The 24,222-nt window shown below is 40.7% G+C and overlaps 1 protein-coding gene across 1 annotated transcript in view; it reads right to left on the minus strand.

Moving 5' to 3' along the window:
- CRB1 (crumbs cell polarity complex component 1) overlaps positions 1 to 24,222 on the minus strand; it is a 95,133-nt gene that overhangs the window by 12,627 nt on the left and 58,284 nt on the right. The window contains exons 6-11 of the mRNA XM_038144429.1: positions 22,410 to 23,351; positions 18,328 to 18,878; positions 17,768 to 17,933; positions 14,512 to 15,418; positions 13,139 to 13,267; positions 10,056 to 10,182 (exon numbers count right to left, since the gene is read on the minus strand). Of these exons, the coding sequence (XP_038000357.1) occupies positions 10,056 to 10,182; positions 13,139 to 13,267; positions 14,512 to 15,418; positions 17,768 to 17,933; positions 18,328 to 18,878; positions 22,410 to 23,351 (2,822 nt within the window). The remainder of the gene's footprint in view (positions 1 to 10,055; positions 10,183 to 13,138; positions 13,268 to 14,511; positions 15,419 to 17,767; positions 17,934 to 18,327; positions 18,879 to 22,409; positions 23,352 to 24,222) is intronic.

Consider the following 24,222-nt stretch of genomic DNA (forward strand, 5'->3'; position numbering starts at 1 on the left):
TCTGATTGATACTTGCATCCTTCCTTAAAATATTCCCAAGTTCATATGCATTAGCAAAGTAATCAGAAAATCAGGCAAATTATATATATTTTGGCAGAAGTTTCATACATTAGCACTTTCTCCTGGAAGAATACTTCTGCTTCCTCCTTCATCAGTAGTTTTTGGAGAGGATGGAAAGAAATGATCAGAAGCTAGGAATCTGTGACTCCAAATTTTCTGGAAGTGAAGTAAGTTGTTTCAGGTCTCAGGGTCCAGGCCAGTTGCAGTCTGAGCAGCCTGAGTGCTCCTCCAAGGCTGAGTGGGTAGCTGATACTGAATGGAAATTTAGCTTTCCTGCCTACTCCATCTAGAGAACTTCACTGGTTTGGAGATTATTGCTCAGCAGCAGGTTCTACCAATAATGCTTTTGTAGATTTAAAGTGTTTAAAGCATCCTGGGGTAGACTGTGGTCTCTCTCTCTGTCCAGTTCCTAGTGAAGTACAAGATAATAACACCTGGGCACCTTACAGAGGTGCCCCAAGCATCTACTTGAAATAATGAATATTTTTTTCTGTGTTCAGATGCAGCCCACGCATTCAGTGCTGTCCCCATCTGTATGGCTTTTACAAATCCATTTTACTTATGATTTTCCTTATTTGTGTGATTTCATTTCCCTCAGTATCACTTTGTGCCTCCAGGATCTCTTTCAGAGCCACCTTTTTTTGATGGTTTCCAGAAATGGCAACACTGGCAGCACTGAGGGGTTTTTGGGACTCATCATTCCCCAGAAAGATCCACAGCTACCACTGGGGTTCCACTGGCAGTATCACCTACTGAAAGGACCAGTGAAAATTTGGGTGGGATAATGACTTCCAAACCTGTACAGAGTGACAGCAGGCATTTACTTCTGGCATTAGGTCTACCTTGAAGGATGGGTGACATTTTCATATGTACGGAAACCAAGCATTTTCTTTCAGCCTGAATGAGGTTTGTGTTTGATTAAAGGAAACAAAATAAGAAAGGACCAAGTGCAGTTTTCCATGAGACACAGCAGTGTCCTGCCTGATTTTCATGTGCAATATTCTGCAATATTCACACAATGGTAGCATTTGGGACGAAAAAAGGCAACAGTGAAATCCCTGGATAAAATCTGTGCCTATGCTGCCATTTCACTGAGGGCTTGAAGTGAGCCTAGATAAAACCAGACATGTGCATTAGCATTGGTGAATACAAAGTGAAATTAGCCTTGCAGAATAGGTGGTGTTGCCAGGCCCTCCCAGAGCTTAGTCTCTAGTTCGTCATTGATTTTAATTGGGAGCAGGTTTGGGCTTTTCTTTGGAGTTTATTTTGGCTTGGGTTGGGGGTTTTTTGGGTGTGCAGGTTTTTTTTGTATGTGTGCACTTTTGTTTAATGTTGTTGGGGGATTTTTGGTTGGTTGTGGTTTTTGGTTGGGTGTGGTTTTTTTGGTGTGGTTTTTTTTGTTTTGTTGGCGGTGTTCCAAGATTATCAGCTCCCGGGTGTCAGGCAGGCTGTGCTCCCTCCACGCATCCTGTTCCTGCACAACTGATACAGAGTCAACAGGGGAGAAAGGGTCGTGTTCCAGGCTGACTGGGGAAGCAACTGCACCTTTAATTCACCCACACATGGTTACTGCTTGGAGAACAGGGAACAGAGGGTCCTGTCCCTTTGGAGATAAGAAGAGGACAGCTTGTGATGTAACCAGTGCTTCCCCAGACAGAAAGAGAAGTATTTCCATTTATTTCTGTAATGGATAAATTAGACCCCAAAGTATGAATGTGACTGAGAATCCCCAGAATCCCTGCCCTACCATTTCACAGGGACCACCAACAATCAAAGCTGTCTCCACTGGTGCAAAATCTGTTCACTCTAAATAATTACAAAGATTTGTAAAGCTGCTGATTTCCTTGTCCTTTGAATTACAGCAATATCACATTTTTTTACTTCAGTGCTCTTACTTTTTTGGAAAAACAAATAATTTGTTCTACCAAATGTATTTGAATAAACTCAAGAACTGTTGTGTTTGCTGCACATTTAGATTGGTAGAATATTCAGATATTTGTGTAACAAGCTCTGACTCTTGTTTAAACAGTTCTCTGTATCAAAATAGATTAATGCTCTTGATCATTTGAAACCAAATTTTTTTTCAAATTCTCAGGAACAGGAATTATTTTTATTCCTTTTCAGTGGAGTAATATTCCATAAGCCTAGTAAAGTGTGTAATTTTTTTCAGATGCTATTAGGAATGGAGTTTCATATCAAGAACTGAAAAATAGAAGAGAACATTAGGTCTCATGAAGCATATAAGAAAAAGATAGGACATAAAATTTAGTATCTGAACAATGCAGGCACAGACTGCATGAATGTGTTATAAAGTGAGCAATGACTGAAGTAAATACCCATGTGATGTGGATGTGGGTCCACAGGGAAAACATCAGAAGGTGAGAATAGGGAAGACAATGCCATTGCAACAGAAAGGATGGTGTACAGACAAAATGTGTTAGTCTGAATACTAAAGTGTTATGTGAACACCGTGCTGGAGCTGATTCCTGTACTGCAGAGTGTTATGCTGTCATATGTCATCTGGGCTCCCTTTTCTGCTCACATTTACCATGCACATTAAATATTCAACTGCTCTTCACTGATGCGTGCAGCAATCCTGGCCTTGTGAAGAGCTTTCATGTCTTCCCCAGCTAGGACACATTAGATAACCCTATTGTCTTTGCATCCTAATTTTTTTGTACCTTATGTTGTGACACACATTAAATGTGTTTCATCCAATATCCTTTTAGAAGTTTTAGTTAAATCCTGTGTTCTGAATGCAGACTAATACAAAATAGCAAAGGGTATTAAGGCATTGTTCTGCTCTGAAAAACAACTGCAAAAATGGCATTGTGACATTCCCCATGACTTCCAGAGCAGAGCTGCTCATTTTATAAATGTAAAGATGTTTCTTCTTACCCCACATTTGACCTGGCACTGGAATAAAGCTGAGCCCTCTCTGGCTGCTGCCGTCAATGGTAACGATTCTGCCATGGTGGGTGATCTGCACTACACAAATGATGTGAAAACAAATAAACTCCAGCTTCTTCCCAGCTCAGTTACACTGATCCTGCCGGGCTAATAAAAGTAAAAATTTATTTCAGTAATTGAAATAATCTTATTTCAATAGACTACCATCAGACTGTAAAAGTTTACCTGTGCTGTACAAACCGTTACCCTGATGAAGGTTTTCTCAAACCTAGTCAGGTACTACAGAGAGTAAATCAGAAGTACCAGGAAATGCCCTATACTTCCAGCAGCAGCCGCAGGATGTAAGCGACATAGCCCTGAGTGTTTATTCCCTCCCACAGGCCTTGGGAGCCTCAGGAAAGCTGACAGGTGAGAGGTGGCTTTTGCTCACTGATAGCTCTGCTGACCCAGGGCTTGCTCCCTGCTTGGGCAGGAGTGCCAGCAGGAATGTCATGGCACTGCGGGTGCTGCAGGCGGAGGGCATCAGATTTGAGCAGGGATTCAGTCCTCTCTCCACAGGTCCTCAAGCACTGCTGGGTTCAGTGTGATGTTAGGACATGCTGGTGAGTGGTTTTAAACCCCTCTGATTTCCTGAGGCTGTATCATTAGCTGCACCTCACCCGCAGTGGACATAGGACATGGCCCTTCAGAGAACGGTGTCATTTTGAAAATGTTACACTGTCCACACCAGACTTTTCCAAGAGGCTGCAGGAGCTCTGGAGAAGACAGGAGTCACAGCAGGTACAAACGTGCTCCTCATCGAGGCCCCAGCCTGCTGCTCCCCAGCAGCTCAGCCTGACCTTGCTGCCCTGGGCTGCTCTGTGACCGTCCAGGAGAGCCTGGAGCTGCCCCCACGTGGGGAGAGCCTCTGCTCCCTCCCTGCAGGCTGGCACAGCTGCAAGGGGCTTTTCTGTCACCTGGGCACCCGCAGCTCCTCAGCTCAAGCTGTGGACGAGCAGCAGGTGAGTGGCCTGTCTGAAACTCAGGCTGGCAGCACTTTTCAGTTCACTTACCCAGCTTCACCTGTTCATTTTACCTCACGCCTGAGGCTGGCAGCTGAAAATCACTGTCTCAGTGTTGTCAACATTGGGCATTCATTCTTAGGGTAAGAATAAAAATTATCTTATTCCCTTAAAATATATTTTAATAAGAATTATTTTTTAATTTTGTGGTTTATTTTTGTTCCTCTGTTGCTCTCAAGGTCGTCTCTTGGGAGGTCTAGCAAAGTATCTGCTTATATGAGGCTGAAATATGTGTATAGGAGCAGAAAGGCCAGATATCTAGGGCAGAATTTTTCAGTTTGAAGGTGCTTCCAATATAGCTACCCTAATTTTCCAGTTTTCCTATTTTTTTTCCAATATTTCTACCCAATCTCACAAATGAAAAAAAAATTTAAAGTATGAGAGTGTCCTAACCATCTGCAGTAGGAAAGAGCATAAATTCAGGACAAGAACAAATCAGTACTGATGGCAAAGAGAACAAAGCACTTTCAGAGTTTTGCTATCTTTAGACAGAAACTGATGGGAGTACTGGCCTAGAACTGGTGCAGAGTGGAAACTTTAACTGCATGGGCTGTAATTGCCATTAGATCACTCAATAGGCCTTAAAACCTAAATACTGTTGATATTTCTGTGTACAAGGTAGAGGGGTGCAAGAGCAAGGCAGGCAGGTAAAGCCACAGTGAGACTGGGGGAAAACAGTCTGGTTGTTACATTCCTGATGTCCGTGTCTTTTAGTCAAATGATAATTATCCATTAATAGCCTCATAAGCATGAATATGTAAATAGCTATGGAATGCATTATTCATGAATCACCAGGCATTAATTATTGTAATTAAGTATCATTTGCTACGTTCATATTACTAACCCTTCCAGTTAATGAATACATTAGCTAATCACTGTAGAGCGATTCAATCAGAATTCCCTGTGTCTGTGCTATGGAAGCCTGAGAGAGTTTATTGAATTTAGATTCAATATTGAACATATCCAACATGCTTATCAGTGTATTCTTAATGACATTAAGTGTGAATCATAACCTCCAGTGCATGATGCTTGTCCTTGTGCCCAGGAGGATGGAATGGTACCAGCTGGAAGAGAACGTGGAAGCAGCGGTGGTGCAGCACATGGCAGCAGCTCTGTGAACCAAGGACAGCTTCAATTCTGGGACATGAAATCCACCTCCACTTTCAAGTCTCATGTATATTCACACGTACAATAGGAGAGGGGGTGTTATTTGTCAGAGAGTGCTGTCCCAAAGGGGCTGCTGGTGACTGTGTTCAAGGAACAATTCCAAAGCTCAGCTGGAGCTGCTTGCCAGCACCAGCAGGACACAGCCCTGGCAGGATGTGCTCCCAGTGTAATGGGGCTCAGGGCACTCCTGAAACATGAAGTAAAATGAACAGCCCAGCCCCGGATTTTGTCTTTACTCCTTGGAGATCCATTTCAACTAATAGTAATCTCAGTACCACAGAAAGAAGATTTGCTGCAGCTTTTATTTCATTGCCTTTTTAGGGTTATAGTTCTCAGAACCAGGCCTTGTGGGTTTTGAAGTAGAAATTTTAAATAATTTATTGCAAACAACAGTTTCATTATTTTTAGGGAGAATCACTAACTCAAGATATAAATATATAAGTTCAAGTGCTGAAAGTTACTATAAACAAGTAAAATGCCCTCTTGGCTGAACTTTTGGCTGTCAGGGCAGAAACAATATTTGCAAAGAAAGAATGAAATCTTATTTCATCACTGTTAGTTTGAAGCAGATTTTTTCCTATTTTCAGGTTCACCAATGTACTGTAGTCATGTGCAGTGAGTAAATGATTATTGCATCTAGTTTCCTCAGTAATCTGGGAGTAAGAAAATCTAAATAAGCATATATCAAGGATATTTTCAAATTCACAAACACATGGGCTCCTTGTAGTTAAAAGTGTCATAAGATACAGCTGCAGAGAGGGCTTGGTCAGAGCCTGGATTTTTAAGAGCCAGAGGTAAGAACAATGGTCAGTAAAGACAATCTGCCACTCCCTGGAGACACCTACTTGGTGAAAACCCCCCCGTGTATTTTCCAAACACAGTGAAGAAGAAGCTTTCATTCATCTCACAGCTGATGCAAATCCCTTTGCTCTCCCTTCCAGTGTCTCCCTCACTGCTGTCTTCCCCCTCTTTTCAGAAATCTTAATTCTGCCTCCAGCCCAAACACTGTTAGCTCTCATTACCCAGCTTTATGAATGACAGTCACTGGCATCTGAAAACCAGTTTGAGTCTCAGTATCACAGGGGGATCCATTACAGATATTACCAACATGGAGCATCACAAGCCATACCTCCAAAAATCATGACCTTGTTTTCTAGCTTTCTTTCATTTGCACGTCTTTTATCCCTCCTCTAATTCTGAGTATATTGAGATGACGTTTTCCCAACCTCTTCTCAATGCCCAAATTAGCAGGAGTGTGTTTTGATATTTCTTTTTTTATAAATACTGATTTTCCACAAAAGCATGAACTCAGCAGGGAGTTTGTGTTCTTAATTTAAAAAAAATCAACTATAAAAGATTTGAAGTACAATTGAAACACTGGAGATGTATGAAGATCTTGCTATTATATCTTAATATTAAACATGAATAATGGCCTTTTCAGCCCCTTGAATTCTCAAAAGTCTTAGCAATTGGACATTTTTCCAAAAAGGTTAGTACCCAGTGTCATTATTCATCCAGCTATTTTTTTCATGTTTGCTTTTATACCACTTTCCCTTTATTTGTCTGACACCTGCATCGCTTAAAAAAATAGAAAATTATTTCACTTAACCTGGCATTTGTTTATTTATTTCTTGACTTTTAAAACTAGGAATACCAAGCCTGCAGGAGTACAGCTGGGGTGGTTGGAGTGGCTGAAGAGCTTCAGTGGGAAGCACCTGCCTAACCCTGCCCTTCCAGAGCTCCTGGAAAACTCTGGGATGAAGCAACCTTGGTTGAGGTGTGGTGTTCCTGTGAAGTATTCAGAAAACATGGCACACTGAAAGCAAATGAACAGAGCCATCAGCAGGAAATGAGGAGCAGACATAAAGAGACAAAGGCAGAAGGTTTATTTGGTGTATAAAGGTAGGAAATTTATGTACACGTGCACAATGCAGTTGAGGATACAGAAGTACAAAGAGGAAGAGAGCAGCATTTCTGAGGCCAGGGGATGTTTCATGATGACAAGGCATTAGAGGAAGGAAAGAATTCAATTACAGCTGAGTGTTTTCAGTAAAAGAAAGAGAGAACTGATGCCCTGCTAATTGAGTTTAGAATAATAACTTGCATATTGCTGTAAATTAATATAAAACCTGTGTTTAATATTGCATAAACCCTCATATCAAGTGTCTATTATTGAATAGAAAGAGTATTGGAATCGCTATACAAATGGATTCTTATTGTTTTCACATTTTGGATATAGGTCTAATGCCAGACATAATGTTATTACATTTATTGCCCTCTACCTTTCTTCAACATTAAGACCATGATGAAATTTTTGCTTAATGTAGTTATGTGGAAACTGAACTAAGCCCAGTGAGAAAACAAAACCAAAGCAAACTTCATTATTTTCTTAATTATAATTATTTAAGGGAAAAAAATGGTTTGAACAGCTTCGATTAGTAGCAGCACTTTTTTCACTTGAACTTTTAAAATTTCTTATTTATTTGTCTTTGTCCTATTTCAGAATGCTAACTAGTTTTTATTTCAAGTATTTCTGATTAATTTTTCATTTTAATAATACTGAACTAAGAAATGTTTTTAGCTATGATTAAATGAAAGCTACAGTTTGGAATGAAATTCCCAACAAAAGATGCTTTATTTTAAATTTCCCCACATGAAAGCAATTTTCCAAAACTGTACTTTCACTGGAATAAAGAAGTTCAAAATGCAGTCTGATTTTGTTTTTTTTCTCTTTGCCTGTGTTCTGTAATTCCCAGTATTACATGTGATTGCCAGTAAGTTATCTAAAACTATATCTGATAGTATATATTATTTTCTTTCTGACACTACTACATTCATTTCACCTCCAGTGCATTCCCATCTAGTGTTTATTGATTGCTTACAAAGAGGAAAGGATTTTAAAAATAAATTTATATATATAATACAAAATTATTTATAATTATTTTAATAGGTGTTTAATAAAAAATTACCCTAATCTTTTTCAGGTATGATAAATCCAGTAAAGAAATGATTCTTGTGCAGAACTCTCATAGGTAAATACACTGTGCTTAATTTTCATACTAAGGCAGATGCTAGGAACAGGAATATGTGACAGGGATGAATCATAATTTTTTTTCCACAAATGTGAAAAAGTTTGTTTGGTTTTTTCCTCCCCCCTAAAATAGGAGTAGGGTTATTCACATCACAAGGTTGCTGCATTTGTGCGCTGAGTGGTACTCAGAAAAATAACAGACCTGGGGGCATTTATGAAAGGTGGAAAATAAAAAATAGTCTTGATCCACTGTCTGATCCACATCCTGCTGTGGCAAAACAGAAACATCCCACTTAGACACATTTCAGGGTGTCCTAATGTCACTCCTAATGGAGATTTAAAGGGGGGATTTGCTTTTCCTGGATGCACCAGGTCCAACCTGCAGCGAGTTAGGGAGGACAGGGACAGGTTTGAAGTGGGGGAAACTGATATCAGTGATTTCAAGGACTCCTCCAAAAGATCAATTGTTCCCTCTGGAGTCAGAAAACCTCCCAGTATGGTGTTAGTCTTCCCTATAACTCTGCTACCTGCCATATAGCTGATAACAAACCACCACCCTATACACACTTGTTCTTTCGAATCCTCTCTCGAGGACACTATTCAAATGACTAAATGGGATAGAGAATCTATGCAAATATAATAATGAACGTCCAAATAAATTATTACACCATTCATTAATGGGGTTTTTGTCTTAAAGAATAGTTAAAAACCAAAAAAAACCCTCCTTTTTACAAATGTTTAGTATTTAACAATGTATTTCATTTGTGTCTGCACTCTCAAAGGCAAATATGAAGATATTTCGCTATAATATTTTTGTTAAATCTCCTGGTGCTCATAATTTTCAGGTCCCTTTTTAAAATTCTTTTATGAATCCATGGACAACCAACCCAATTACCTTGCTTGCTTCTTAAGAAGGGAAAATCCCATCTTTTTTGGTCTGATGACACTGATCTACTAAGAAGTAAAACAGATTTACTTAAAGTTATAGAAATCTTTAAACAAACAACAAATCTGTGATTTCAAGTCTGAGACACTTACTGGGCCTTTCTTGAAGGAGGAAATGTTGGTAAAGATTAGGATGATTGTATTTTATCTCAGTATTGTACATTGAAGGTGTAGAGGCTACTGGAGCAGAGGATCAGGATTAGGGATATCAGTGCAGGATTGACACTAATTCAAATGGATGTGGGAGCCTCCTCAGCATGTTGTCAATTGCTAATCCAAACCATTACCTAATTATCCAAAAATATCCCTGATGATTTCACAGGTGTGAGGCCTAACTGCCAAAGGAACAGCAATAGACATCATGGTGTGTGATGTAAAAATAGTGACCACCTGGAAGATATGACTTCAGATTAGAATTCTTGAAGGCAGTGAGTCTGCCTCTCGCTGCAGTAGGGTTTGAATGCCACTCTCAGTAAATGTGACAGTTGTGGTGCCTGTAAGTTGTCCCACTGTTGCCCACTGGCAGTGTCCATGTGGTGAAATGCTCTGGTGAAGGTGGGGTGAACTCTTTAACATCTGCTAGCATTTGTTCTAAAACTAAATCAATTAACCAAACCAGATCTGAAGCGATTCATAGAAAAACCATTCAAAGAAATATAAAACAAGTTTTAAAACTCTGATATTTGTATTGCTTTGCTAAGCTGGTTAGTCAAGGCATCTTCTGCTGCATTAAAACAAAAAAGTTTAAAGACAGCTCAATAGTCTTCCTGATCACCCCACTCGACTGCTGGCTCATCATCCATTCGCAGAATGAGATAGGAGAGGAGCTGAAAGAGATTCTGCCACAAGAGCAAAGAGACAAAAAAGGAGAGGTCGCTTACATCGATCTCACAGCGGTCACCGGCAAAGTTCACGTCGCACAGGCAGTGGAACTTGTTGAGCAGGTTCTGGCAGAGGCCCCCGTTCAGACATGGGTCAGAGCTGCACTCATCAATGTCCTTCTCGCACCTGCAGGAGAGACTGCAAACAGTCAGCCTCAGGAACCAGGCACCAAATGCGTCCAACAGGCGCGGGTTTAATCCAGCAGCTTCGGGGGGAGGAGAGGAAGATGCTCTGGGGCACATTTCCACACGTGTTTATGGTTTTATTAACTAGCTGATGAGCCCCACTCAAACCCTGAACTTCCTGTATGGTTTCCAAACACAGACAGTTAAGCAGGTAATTTCATCCCTGTGAAGTACTTCATGGTTAATGGTGCTTAGCAAGGTGCAATGCAAGTTCTTGTGTGATCTCAGAGCCAGCTCTGGTGCAAGTCCTGCTGGCAGCTTGCTTGTCTTTTGCATTGTTCCAGGAAGCTGAGGGCACAGTTTCCTTCTCAGTAATCTGGATGTAAGTCAAGCAAATGTGTGTTTTTGCCAGCTGAGTGGTCCTAGAAATATTCACCTGCTTTTGGGGTGCGTTTTTTTTAACCTTTTTATTTCTTCCCTCAATTTGGAATGCCAATGGATCCCAGCACAATTTCCCATACAGTTGCTCTGAGATGGGCCCCCAAAAAGGTAAGAAAGGTGCGGGACAGGTTTCATAAGCCTCATTAAATGTTTTTGAGCTAATTCTGGTGATACAGGAATTTTGAGTTATAATTTCTCAAGGCATCCAATGGAAGGATAATAAGGGATGTGTAAGACTGTTTGAAAACTACTGATTTGGTGATTTTTTGCTCTGAAAACATTTTCTTTTAATTCCCTGCTCCCTTTTATCAAATAATGCTAACAGTTAATGAGTTATTTTTTCAGTTTATCAATTATTTTTGCAGGTTTATACTTGGAGAAGAATGTGAGAAATTCTCTCTGAATTATAAGGAATTGCTTTGTTCAGTCATATTCATAACCAAGCAATAAAAATATTAATCTTACATCAGAGAAGAGCATTTTTATATTAAACACTCTTACTCTACTCTAATCTAAACTTCTTTCAATAGCTTCCTTAAATATTCAATTATATTCATATACTTCAAAGTGCAAAGTTATTAATCCAATGGATAATAACTGTATAGCTATGAAATTACCTATGCAAATTTTTAAAAAGCAAACAACCTCTCAAATCTTCTAGGGAATCAGGTACATGAATCCAAATGAGTTTCAGGAACACTTAAAAACCTGATTCCCTTTATGTAATTTTGAAAGTTCCAGCCTGAATTACATGACAATTTGTTTTTGAGAGAGAGCTCTATCTCCTCTAATGGAGATTAATCTTTCCACATTTCCCTTTCCACCTGCTATTAAGTCCATTGGGATTTTTTTAATGTGGTCCCAAGTCAATTGATTGGCACAGAATTTCTCTATACTGTGCACCAGTGGCTTTCTGAGGGCTGAAATATTGTCTTAAAGGAAAATGCCTGCTTTATCAGTCTAATACATAAATATACAAAGGGGTTTGGTTTTAATTTTCTTATCAACAGATATATTTGAATTTGCTCTGGAAAAAAAGAAAAAAAAAAAAAAAGGGATGAAATGTTCTCATTTGATCTAGTGAGACCCCCAAGCACAGAAGCACTGCTGGTTTATGGTTTGGCAGCCTGGAGGAGCAGAGGCCAAATGGTCCATTTGAGAGGCTGCAGAAGAGAGCCTGGCTGCCACAGGCAGTTCCCTGCAGCTCACCGGGCACGGGCTCCACACGAGAACCTTGGGAACTGTAAAACAGAGATTACTGCCAGCCAGTGGGATGGATGGAAGGAAGGCTCATTCCCAAAGCTGCAGTTAGCAGATAGGCTGGCAGGGGAGGGAGAAGGAAAAAGTGCTTTCCTGCTGCCTCAAAGTCCCAAGAAATACACGCAGTGCAGAAGTGGCTATGAATATGCTTTTACATCTTAAAATTTTATTTTATTGTATCCTTTCCCCCTTGTTGAATATTGTGAGGTGGTACACAGGCAACCTGGCTGTTAACAGTGCAATTCAAGTGTGTCTGCCAACTACACTGTGCACTGAGTGGGTGGAAATCCTCATTTCATGTCTTTTATAGCCTACTGTACTCTTTCCACAAAATCAGTGGGCTCATACGTTTTTGAGAGAATGAAAACCTTTTGTTGGAAACTTCTCTGTGTTACAGCTTGGTCCTGTTGAACTTCTGGATATTATACTCTGACATAATGCTAGTTTCGCCAGGAGTATGTACAGTTTTTCCTGTCTCTCTATCCAAAATGCCCTTACCTGTTCAGGCTATGACTGGGACAATGCCTTCCTAAGTTTCTGCAGCACCTGATGCCTGCCCTGAGGCTCTCAGTCCTCCCTGCTCCAGAGCTATTTCAAGGCCAGTATTGAATGTGAACTGGGCTACCAGATACAAATTTTACTGTGAGGAAGGTCCCTCTGTTCCAGGCTAAACAATAACATGCACAAAGTGTTCCTTAATCTCTTCTAAAAGTAATCATTTTGTTCTCACACTTCAGCATTCAGTAAGAAAGCGTGGTATACCATGCCACCAGGTGTGCCACCTCTTACCATCCCTGGGATAGGACAGATTGTATATTCACAGCACAGACATGTGAAAATGAAACAGCTGTGCATATTCACGTCCCAGAGCATGTAGCTGGTTTAGGTATATGAGCAGGATACATGTGTTTCTGTCCCCACCTATGGAAAGGCAACATTCTAACTTGTCATATGAAAATTTTGAATAGAAACAAAGAAAGGCACAGAGAACCAAGACTGCAGTGCTGTTTAAGAATTAATATCTTGGGCTGGATTACTGCTGCTGTATTGGACTAAACCTTGCTGCATTCATTTATGATTTTTGTCCAAAATCACAATACTTCAGGCCCTCAGAGTCACTGTAGCAAGGAACTGCTGCATTTAAACAGCTGCTTTGTCTGTATTTCTGCAGAGGGCCGGCTGTTACCCTCTGGACTCTTTTGGAACAGCTTTTGGAAGAGGTGCTCCCCAAGGATGGGCAGGACAAAGCCTCTCACCGTTCTCCCACAAACCCTGGCAGGCACATGCAGCTCAGCTCGCCGCCGAGGTCGGTGCAGTTGCCGTAGTTGAAGCACGTGAGGTTCCTCTCTTCGTTCCCACACACTGTGTAAGGTAATCTTCGATACCTGGGCAAACAAGAAGGCAGCAGCAGTTATTTGCACTATCCTTGTTTCTGGATGTCTCCTGCTCTCTCAGCTGAAGCAGGGGAAGTCCAAAGGAATGACAGCTGGAACTCACATTTAAGACTCCCAGAACATGTTCTGCCTAACTTTTTTTTATTTGATGAATTTAATTTTTCTTTTCCAAATATTTACTGGCAAAATAATGATTCATTTATCATTAAAAAAAAAAAAAAGGACATCACTCTACTTACATTACTAATGTGGTTCTCTGTGATACCTAGACAGCTTACTATAAGAGTTCAAAAGAGGCAGACTTAACACACAAGATAAAAATACTGGGCCACCATAAGCCATCTTCAAATCTGAGGATGTCCTCACGGCTCAGAAAAAGTCAACAAAACCTGTCAATTTTAGTAATTATATCCTAAAAGACTGTAATTGGATAGCATGAAGATGATTGTATGCATCCTTTGGGCTGCAGCAGACTGGATTTGTTGGAGTCCTCTGAAGGAAGGAGAAGGACTTTGCCTTCTTGGAGAGGAACTGGACATGCTTAGAAGGCAGAATTTTACAGGTGTGCAGAGAAGGGCAATTAAAGGGAAAAGCCCACAGCCTTTCTAAAGGAGAGTCTGGGAGGAAGAGGAAACAGCAGTGAGCAGTGTCTGAAGCAATGGCAAAAGTGGGTTGGGTGGTGTTTGCAGCCATCAGGACTGAGAGTAAGCTGGGAGGAAAAGGCCAATCCGGAAAAGATGCTGTGGGTGGGGAGAAAAACAACTTATTTTCCTATTGTTATTTTCTCTTACCAACTCTGAATTCCTGTATTTATAGCTATAGAGCCCTATTACTGTAATAAAATACTGTTTTAGAGATTTAAAAACCTTAAGATTTTTTTTTCTTTTGAAAAGAAGATGTAGCACATTTATTTTTAAGCTCTAGAAGACTTGTAATCTTGTCATCAGAGAGCTCACAGGACCAATGCTGACAGCAGAACAGGGCAGCAGAGCTGTGCCTTGTTCCTTCAGTCCTTGTCTCATCAGTCTCTGCTTGAGCTGGCAGCTCTCCACTGTCTCAGTCCACATCTAATTGATCTGTACAACTTTCTGTACTCTTCATACATCGACTCTGCAGCCATGATTAATATAGAGACAGATGCAAAACATCTGTGTTTAAAACAAAGACATCAGGGATCTAAAAGCCCTTCAGAAGAGATCTGACAAAACCTTATGGATCAGTCTTGTTTACAGTACCTGCAAAACCTCCCTGTGAAGTTAGCAGCACACAGGCAGGAGTATCCATTGATCCCATCAACGCAGGTGGCACCATTCACGCACTGGTGGTCATGGCAGTCGTCTATGTCCTCCTCACAGTTCTCCCCACTGTAACCAGGCTCACAGCTGCACTCATGGGAGGCAATCCCATCTGTGCAGTTCCCGTGGATGCAGGGGTTTGAAGAGCACTCATCAATGTTGACTTCACAGTAGGTGCCAGTCCATCCCTCGGGACATACACAGCGGTAGGAAGTGTAAAAGTCTTCACATATCCCCCCATGCATACACGGGTCAGAGCTGCAGAAATCTACCTGCAAACAGCCAGTAAGAGCAGGGTTTGCCGATATTTTGAGAAATTGCTCCTCTTGAGGTTTTTTAGTAGGGATGTCAGCATTTTCAAAGTACGAGAGATAAATACCACTGATTTCTATGGTGCTCATGCACCCCCGCAGGCCATCCAGGCTGTCAAAAGCCTTGTCAGCCACGTAGATGTCTGTCTCTTCTCTTAAAAAATTGAGGTTTCCTGCAGCAGCTGTGCTGGTTGCCGTGTCTTTCTTGTTGTCTATATCCATGTGCCATCTGGAGGACTGGGACAGGGGCTCCACCATGGAGACCATCACTCGGTGCCATTTGCCATCGCTCACAGGCACTGAACTCGCGAGGGTCAGCCTGTAGAAGCTGTTGCCACTTTGCAATTGAAACAGGAGTTTGGAGTTGTGGATGCTGATGATGACAAACTCAGGCTCCCTCTCCGCATACAGCAGGATCACGTCAGTGTCCCTGGTTCGAAAGCCAAAGATGATATTGGTGAGGTCTCTGCTGATTTTCCCGTTGCTTCTGTAAAATATCGCACTGCTCCGGCCGCTGAACACTGCGTTAGCGAGACCTGTGCAAAGACAGCAATTGAGAAACCAGGCCAGTTTTACACCAATACCCGTGGAAAGATGTCTCTCCAGTGCACATGCCATGTAACTGCTTTTGGGTTTGCTGGAAGACAGTCAAATTCCACCAGTGTTTCAGTTATCCTGGTCTGCCCCTCATGGCTGTGGAATTTACAGGGCAGTGCCAGCATCAGCCATAATCACATCCAAAGCTTTGCCTCATCTCAGGTTATCACTCTAACATACAATTCTACATTACTGTTATCTCTCTATTTCAAAAAAACACATACATTTGTCACTTCATGATTGTTCCCTACGTACAGGCAGCCTAGTTATTCCCCATGACAGATCTGGATGGGGTGAACATTTCTTCCCAATTCCTTTTTTTTTTTGGGTGAGTCTTAAGATGTTTTATGAAGTATTTGATTGGATCCCAATTTCATCTCACTGATGCAAAAGAATGAATTTAATGGAAGTCAGTTGATGGAAAGTCCCTTCAAAATCTCTGTGAGCAGTTGTGCCTGTCACATCCAAAGCCAGCTTCTCCTGGTGGGCAGGCACTCCACAGCCCTGTGCAGGTGAGACTGGCAGGGTAGCAGAACTCAGCTCACACTGCTGTGAGTGAAAATTGATGGGCAACATTGTGGCAGCTTTATGGACATCTTCAAAAAGGTATTTGACATCTTTCATTAGCATGGTTTCTACTAAAATGCACTTACTCACTGGGCTGTAAATTTAAATGTTCTGAGGTTTCTGAGGATTTTAGACAGAGAGGAGGGACAGGAAGGAATGTCTTCTGTCTGTACTTCAGAAAAAAAATAGCTTTAAAAGATCTGAGATAAGATGGGTTTCTGAACTATCTCTGGGCTTAGTAAATCTTGAGGAAAAGAACCCTGGGAATCCCAGTATGAATTTATCGACTTCATGTCCTGATGCCAAGGCAGCAGAGGTGTAACTGCATTTCCTGGTGCATCAAATGTGGTGTCTTTCTCATGGAAAGAATTTCTTCAGAGGAAATCTTACTAAAAGAAAGTCAGAGTTTTTCAATATTATTCCTGTTTTTTTCAAATTCTCACAGACCAGCTGAGGTTTTTTTAGCAGAAGACACAAGGCAGAGAACTCACTGCCCAGGAAAACTTTTACTTTGTTATCCTGTGTTGAACAAGAAGAAGTTTATCCTGTAGCTAAGAATAAAACTAGTTAAAAATGCAGTTCTGTAGTGCAGGAATTTTTGAATATCTATTAGGGAAAGTCCCTACTGTTGCCACATAAACCAGCACAGAAATCTAAAGGGGGTGACCTTGAATCATTGATAGTGTAAATGGACTTGAGTTTAGCAGAAGGAAATAGTTCAGGTACTTTTCACTTCATTGTCTCTGAGTGTTTCTGTTCTACCCTAATATGCAATAGTAAATTTTATGAGAGAATGCATTTTTATGTTTTCATTAAAGACATCTCTGAAAGAAGGCGCAATTATTTTAATTTCAGTTACAATTTTAGGCCATCCTGCAATGCTGATCCTAACAATCTGCATAAAAATAGTATCATATTGGTCTGTCTATGACAGAGATCTTTAGTTGACCAGCCTTTCCATTCCTAAGAGTGAGCCATTCTGACAGCTTCCATCACACTGAGTGGGTATTTATCCTCCCTCACAGTTTTTTATTAGGGCTTTCTTTGGTAGCAAAATGAAGAAATATTTAATAAAAATCCCTACTTGCTCTTTTCAATTCCCACTCCAGGGTGGGAAGGAGAAGGAAAGTGGAGAAGGAAAGAGATGTGCAGGGTGGCTAATGATCCTAAGGTAGCTGATGGTCATCAGTTTTCAAAGGGACTGCTTGGCATGCAGGTGCTTCTTAAGAAGGCACTGCTTGAACAACTGTACTGAAGGTATTGAGGTGACTTTCTCCAAAGCTATTCAAGATTTAAGAAAATTAAATGATGCAATGGAAGTTTTGTAGCTTGTCTTTTCAGGAACATGGAGAACATTCTAGGGTTAATCTAAGACTGGATATCCTCTTATCTCTTTGCAGTGGAAGTGTGAGGCAATGTACTGATCTGTGGGACAACATTGACTAGTTGGGCTGAGTAAGTCAAAATCAAAGCTCCTGTAAACATCAGTGTCTGAGTCAGGGGTCTGGGGGAGATTTTCTGGGTTTAGTAGGGCAGACTCTTCCCATTAACATTACTTAAAACGGACACGACTATTATTTTAATACAGAAGTAACATTTGAATGAACTTTAAAGGCAGTGAACACTTTGTTGCAAGGAAATGCTGCTGAAAATGTCTATTGCTATTGATCTCCAAAGATGATTGAAGAGCTGAACTGATTGAACAACTGAAATGTACCTACATTCAAATCCTTGGTGCACCAGCTGGCATTGTGCTTCATGAGGACAGGGCCCAAGCTCACACCACTTAACTTCCTCACATGCCTTCCCCACTGTGTTAGGGGGGCACGTGCAAGTGAAGTCATCCCAGATTGAATAGCACACACCACCGTTGTGGCAAGGGTTGGACTATGGGGAAAGAGAAGAGAGATCCTCAGTATGAATCAAGGCTGTTGGACACCCAGCTCTAGGCATGGGGGACTGTTTGGCAAAAATAAGTTTTCTTTCTATTTCAGATGGAAAATTATAAAGACCTGTATTGTGACAGTAGAGCATGTTCAATAATTAGTAAAAAACCAGTATTCCAATCTTAAAATAATTTCATTCTCCCTTATGCAAACACATTTTGCTTCTGATACTCATCATATGTAGCGTAGCTTAACAAAACTTGCTCTTTTTAGCATTTCCGCATGTTTTTCTAATCTGTCATTATAATCAAATGATGTGTGGGAACATACTAAAAACACTTTTAAAATTCCCCATTATAAGCATGTGAAAATGCTCTGAAAAATGTCATTCTTACCTTGCAGAGGTTGTCACCAGTGCAGCCTTGGGTGACATTGATCAGAGTTCGGTTGATAAGAGTATTCGGTGGATTGGTGATGGGGAAGAATTCCAGCAGCTGGTTATTCACTCTTACATCTTGGATACAGCCCTTGAAATACCTGCCATTTGTGTCAGTTTCTTTGTTATCTGGTAGGCCTCCAATGTAAAGAATATCCTTACTCTGGATGGTTAGAGCTGGAGTAGAAATAAAGCCTAGGTAGTGAGAGGACTGGAATAACTCCATCTTATTTGGTTCTATTTTTAAGGTTATTAAGTAAAAGTTTCCATCGTTCACCAAGTGTTTCCCTAATAACTTCATGGAATTTGGAGCTAGCATGGTGAGTTTCCCACCTTCCAAATAGACTCTTATGTAGAGGTGAGTGCTATTTCTCAGAGCCAGTAACAAGCCAGAAGGTTTGCGTGTTCGGACAAACAGTGATATGATGAAGATCTCATTCTGAGTGGAACCAACAGGAAAAGCAGCATAGCCTGAGGAGTCCTCGGATCCAAACCGGCCTGGAATGTACTCTTGAGGTTAGAGATATGGGAGAAGGTAAAAAAACAAAACAAAACAAAACAAAAAAACAACAAAAAAAAAAAACCCAAAAAACCAAACCAAAACAAACAAAAAAAAGAAAATAAGAAGAGAAGGAAGAAAAATAAAATAGTTAGGGCTAAATGACAAAGGAGCCAATGCAATGATTAAATAACTAGCTCTGGTGATATTTATGTATGGTAGTAAGATATGCTTCTATTTATGGATGAACAAAGACCTGGTCCAGCTGTAAATAGCTTCTGTTTCAAAATTCCTGTTGGCTTCCATGGCTGTAGCACTAAGCTCCAGTGCAGAACCATATGTTATATAATTGGGCACATTTTTCCTCTTTATCATGCTCTGTGTAATGCTGTGTTTTCAAGTAGTTAAACAAGGACAGATTTCTACAGTTTCCTGCATTGGTCCTCAGAAAGATCATTTTAGAAAGAAGCTACCTACTTTGATCCTCTGATGACTATGGAAGATAATGCAGTTCTGGGACTTTGTGGTATTTTTTGCACAGATTCCAAACACAGAAAGCTGCTGGGCAAAGCCCTTTTGTGTGAATAGATCACCTGTGTGGTGCTGCATGGGCTCCCCAGTTCTCTGACAGAGTTTTTGTTGCTGGGGCTCAACATATGCTCACCTATATCAACTTGTATCCAGCCATGAATCCTGCTCAGTCCCTGAGCACCCACAGAGCTGTGGGAGAAACATGATCCAGAATCGAGCAAGTTTTCTTTTCTTTGTGCTTATCAGTTAAAATGATTAAACCAAACCCATCTGTCTGTCCTTGACCCCTTATTTTCACTAATGATTTTCAGTCTTTTAAGGATACAAAATATGTAGCCAAAACTGTATTTTATTCTGATGAATCATCTCTTTAAAGAACAACAAAGTGTTTCTATTTTTACACTATAAGTTTTGTGATCTTGTCCTCAATATTACAGACTTCCTGCCTAAACAGTTTCAGAAGCTATTTTTCATATATAAAATTCCTAGAAAATATAAACCAAGCTTTTTTTAAATGCTCACATAGCTGAAGATTCAGTTGTCTATTGTGCAGTAAAACTCCTGGAGAGGATGTCATGGGCCAACTTTCTGCCTGCAGAACGACCTTTTTTAATGACTGCATTAAGAAAAATGATGAAAATAGGGGACTGACCATGAAGCCCCAACAGACTCTTAAGAGCCACACTGCACTGCTATGGGGCATGGTCATATTATTTAGCAACAGAAGTAAATCCCATACTTGTTCCTAAACAGACAATTTCTTAATTTAAGTTAAAATAGTTTCTTTCTATGAATAAGATTGCCTATATATCTACATCTACTCGTTAAACAGACTTAATGCCTCAAAACACCAATTTCAACAAATAATTATTTCTACATACAAGAGTTTTAAGTTATATCTTCTCTTAAGGTGGAACTGGAGACTGTGACACTTTTTTCATGAGGGTAAAAAGAAGAATTCTGCTGAGCTGAGGGTTCCACAACTGCAGCATTAGAAAGAAGCCTTGATCTCCAGAAAGGTATTTCATGTTTACAATTACCTTGTCACATTTCTCTCTATTTATAAATACACACATTTATCATCAGCCTGATCTGTTTGATGAGATGACTAGCATCACCTTGGTCAATATTAACCTCTTGGGTCACAACATCTGGATGTGGATCAAAATGAGTCAACATCTGCTTGTTATTTTGTATATGTAGAGAAAATATTGCATCTTGTCAATACTTGGCAGCAACTTTTCTTCAAAAAAACACTAGCATTTCTTATGTCATCCTTTACCACGAGCCTCCCCCACTCTGCCTCTTTAGAAACCTGCCACAGTCTTTTACACATGACATATATCTAGAACCTATGTACCAAAATGGCACGGTGCCACGATTAGCAAGGAATATTGTGGTCAGCAGGAACGAAAAAAGCATGCTTTCTAATCATTCTCAACAGTTCTAACGCCAGTATAAACTGCTCCTGGCCCTGAATGGTTTTAATTTTGATTCATATAAGAAGGCAAACTTATTTCCCAGATGTTTTCCTATATTCAAAAGTTGCCTTCCAAATCTTTGGATAAATTACAGCTACACTTCAAAGAAGTCTGTTACAATTACCTCTCAGACTTTGTCATATTGCAATAAAACCAAAAGGAAAAACTATTGAAAGGTATTGATAAGTATTAGGTAGAGCATGCAAAATGAAGTTGTATTCAAACATTTGAAACGTATTTGAAGGCCCAGCTTTCTGCAGCACTGCATTCAATAACCCCTGAGGCCAGTTGTTCAGCTGATGTGAATCAAGTAGCTTCACTGGCAGCACTGCAGCCACGCCAGTTTACACCAGTTTAGGATCTGTCCATTCCAATCTGACCATGGCTCTGCTGTTGTGTTTAATTTTTTCCAGTCCACTTGGCAAATATATCTGCATAAATATACTTATGTGTGTGTATACGTGTACATATGTATATATATATTTCTTGCTCCCTAAAAATTGCTCTGCTGACTATGTGTGGATGAGGGAGGCAGAGGGAAGGGCATGATGAGAAGACTTAGTCCTGTGCAATTTTCTTAAACAAAACTGCTTGTCTGAAATCCCTAAAACTTTGCCTGGGGAAGGATTACACAGCTCACCCCAAAGCATTCCAGAGGGTTGCTGTATTTACAGCTCTAGGGGGCTTCACCCAGCAGATGCAGCAGGGAGCTGGACAGGGACCTCCTGTTGTCCTTCCACTTGGCCCCTGCCTGCACTGCAAAGATCATTTGTAGCAAGGAAAGTGCTACAGGCATCTGCAGCTTTTGTGCTCCTGCTTACCCCTGCCATGGAAGCTGCTGGCTGAGATGAGCTCTTCTGCTCACCCAGACAGGGCCATGTTTCCCTCTGGTCCAGCAGAGGGAACAGCAGCTCTCTGGGAACAGCAGCCTGCACTGGGCATTGTGCAGCCCCACCTTGGGATCAGCTGAGGGATGAATGGACCCTCTTTCCAGCTGCTGAAGCCCTGCCTGCTCCTTGGGCTAATCAGATTAAGCTAAGAGTATAATCTCATTCATTTCTTTTAAATTGGAATCTGTCTTTTTTTAGCTTACAGTACTTTTGCTTGCCTTTCATTGCCTTAAATGAATCTCTTTATAAAAGCCTAGACAGCTCAAGGATAAAATTTTCAAAGAATGCTTTGAAATAAGTCTTCAACTCGAGGTGACTTGCTTGCTTCCTAAATTTTACTCAGCATCCAGAGAACTACAATGTTTCAGAGTTTATGGAGTGCTAAGAGCACTGAGAAGACTTTAAAACAAGAGGAGTGGAATCCACCAGTTTAGCCTGACTTTTTTTCTTTTTGTCAGGCTGAAAAGCAGCCTTCCTGGGAAAGTAACTAGAAGGTGTGCCACTACTAACCTCTTGCACTGGCTCACCACTCGACATGAAGCCCCAGAGATCCTAAGGGTCACGCCGTTTCACGGCCAGGTAAACGGGATGGTTGGTGGCCGTGTTTTCAGCAGGCACATCAAATACAGTGCTCCCTTACCTGCTGCACAGTCTGGCCCTGCGTAGGGCCGGTAGCAGTCGCAGTGGTAGCTCAGCCACAGGTTGATGCAGCGTCCCCTGTTCTGGCACGGGTGGGGGTCACACCAGTCCCTTTTAGCACATCCTGTCCTGACATTTAAAGATGACCCAGATGACACATTCTCTGGAGTAATAACATTCAAGTCTATCTCAATATCCTGAAGACAGCCTACAAATGAAGGTGCAGAATGTGTATTAAAGGTGTTCTGTAGAGAGTTCCCCACTGGTAAGCCGCCCAAAAACGTGCTCTGAAACGCAAACATCACCAGCTCGTTATCTATCTTAGCAGATGTTTTATTGAGACAGGACTCTACACAAGAGCTGTCAAGCAAATTAAGAATAACAGCTCTTGCCAAGGTTACCTCCACTGAATGCCATTCTCCATCACTGACATTATGTGGAATATGCAAAAGAGCCTGTGGCTGATTATTGACTTGCACGGATAAGTGTAAGTAGCCGTTCAGTAATTCCAACTTTGCAAAGGTGTTTTTCTCCCCTCGGTGAAACAGAAAAGCTGTGGGTTGCACAGTTTGAAACCTTAGGTTTATATTATAGAAAAAATCCTTTCTGTGTGTCTGGGGATTCTTCAACAAAAGGAAACTATTTCCTTGAAAAGAAAATGTGGTTATGGTTTCACAGTGTATTCCAGTATACCCAGGTGAACATATGCAGCTGAATCCGTGTTGGCCATTTTTTAAATGTGGGATGCATATTCCATTGTTTTGGCATTGATGATCAGTACAGCCATGTAGAACTTCTGTACAGTTCCAGCCACCATAAAAAATCCCTTCTTTGTCTGCAGGTGGGCAATGGCAAGTGTAATTTCCAGGAAAATTCTCACAGATCCCACCATTTTGGCAAGGGTTCGTGTAACATTCGTTGATGTCTTCATCACAGTGAGTACCTGAAGAATAAACAAAGAATTAGGCACTCTGATTTGAATAACTGGAGCTCAAAAAACCACTTTTAATTATGTGTTTTATTAATTTATCTTTTATTAGAGGGGAATGCCTTGATAAATAGATGATGGACAAATAAAAAATATATACTTTAAATAGAAAAAGGCCATTCAATTGTCATGGTTTCCTTGTGCAAAGTATTATGTAAACACCTAAGTGATAACCACATTTTGGAGAATAGAACCAAGCAAATGCAGAGTTTTGATATGGATAATGTGGTGAAATTAAGATAAAAGTAATCAGATGGGATCAAGCAAGAAATTGTTTCCCACATATCCTATGGTAGCAATTTAGAATGCTTTATTAGGAACTGAATTATCAAATACAAAACCCCCAAGAGCTGTTGCTTAATTCCTATCCATAATATAGTATGGGGATGAGCTGGAGGATGATCTGCTGGTCATTCCTTCTTTTATGTGTTCATTCAAACAGTGTAAGAACTACAGACTATTATTCCTGGTCCCATTGGAAACATCTTGGAGCAACACTCTTCAAGTGACAGTCACAGGACTTAGAAGTGATGTTGACATGGTGGGTCAGGCTGACAAATGCATGAACATGCCTGCAAAATGTATGTACTGCAAAAAGTATGTACTACAGGGGAACTTTTTTTACCTCTCCTCTATACAAAATATAAAGCAAGAAAAGATTAAAGGAATATCCTCTCAAACATCTCAGAGGTTGATTGGTGATGAAAGCGCTTCTGCAGGAGATTGTCAAGACAGTCTCAGATTTCCTCTTCTTCCATATAACGCTTAGCTTCTGATATATCTGGTAAAAGGAGAACTCCTCATCTCAACTCCATTGTAACTGGAT

This window comes from Motacilla alba, chromosome 8 (genome assembly GCF_015832195.1).
Source record: "Motacilla alba alba isolate MOTALB_02 chromosome 8, Motacilla_alba_V1.0_pri, whole genome shotgun sequence".
NCBI classification, from domain to species: Eukaryota; Metazoa; Chordata; class Aves; order Passeriformes; family Motacillidae; genus Motacilla; species Motacilla alba.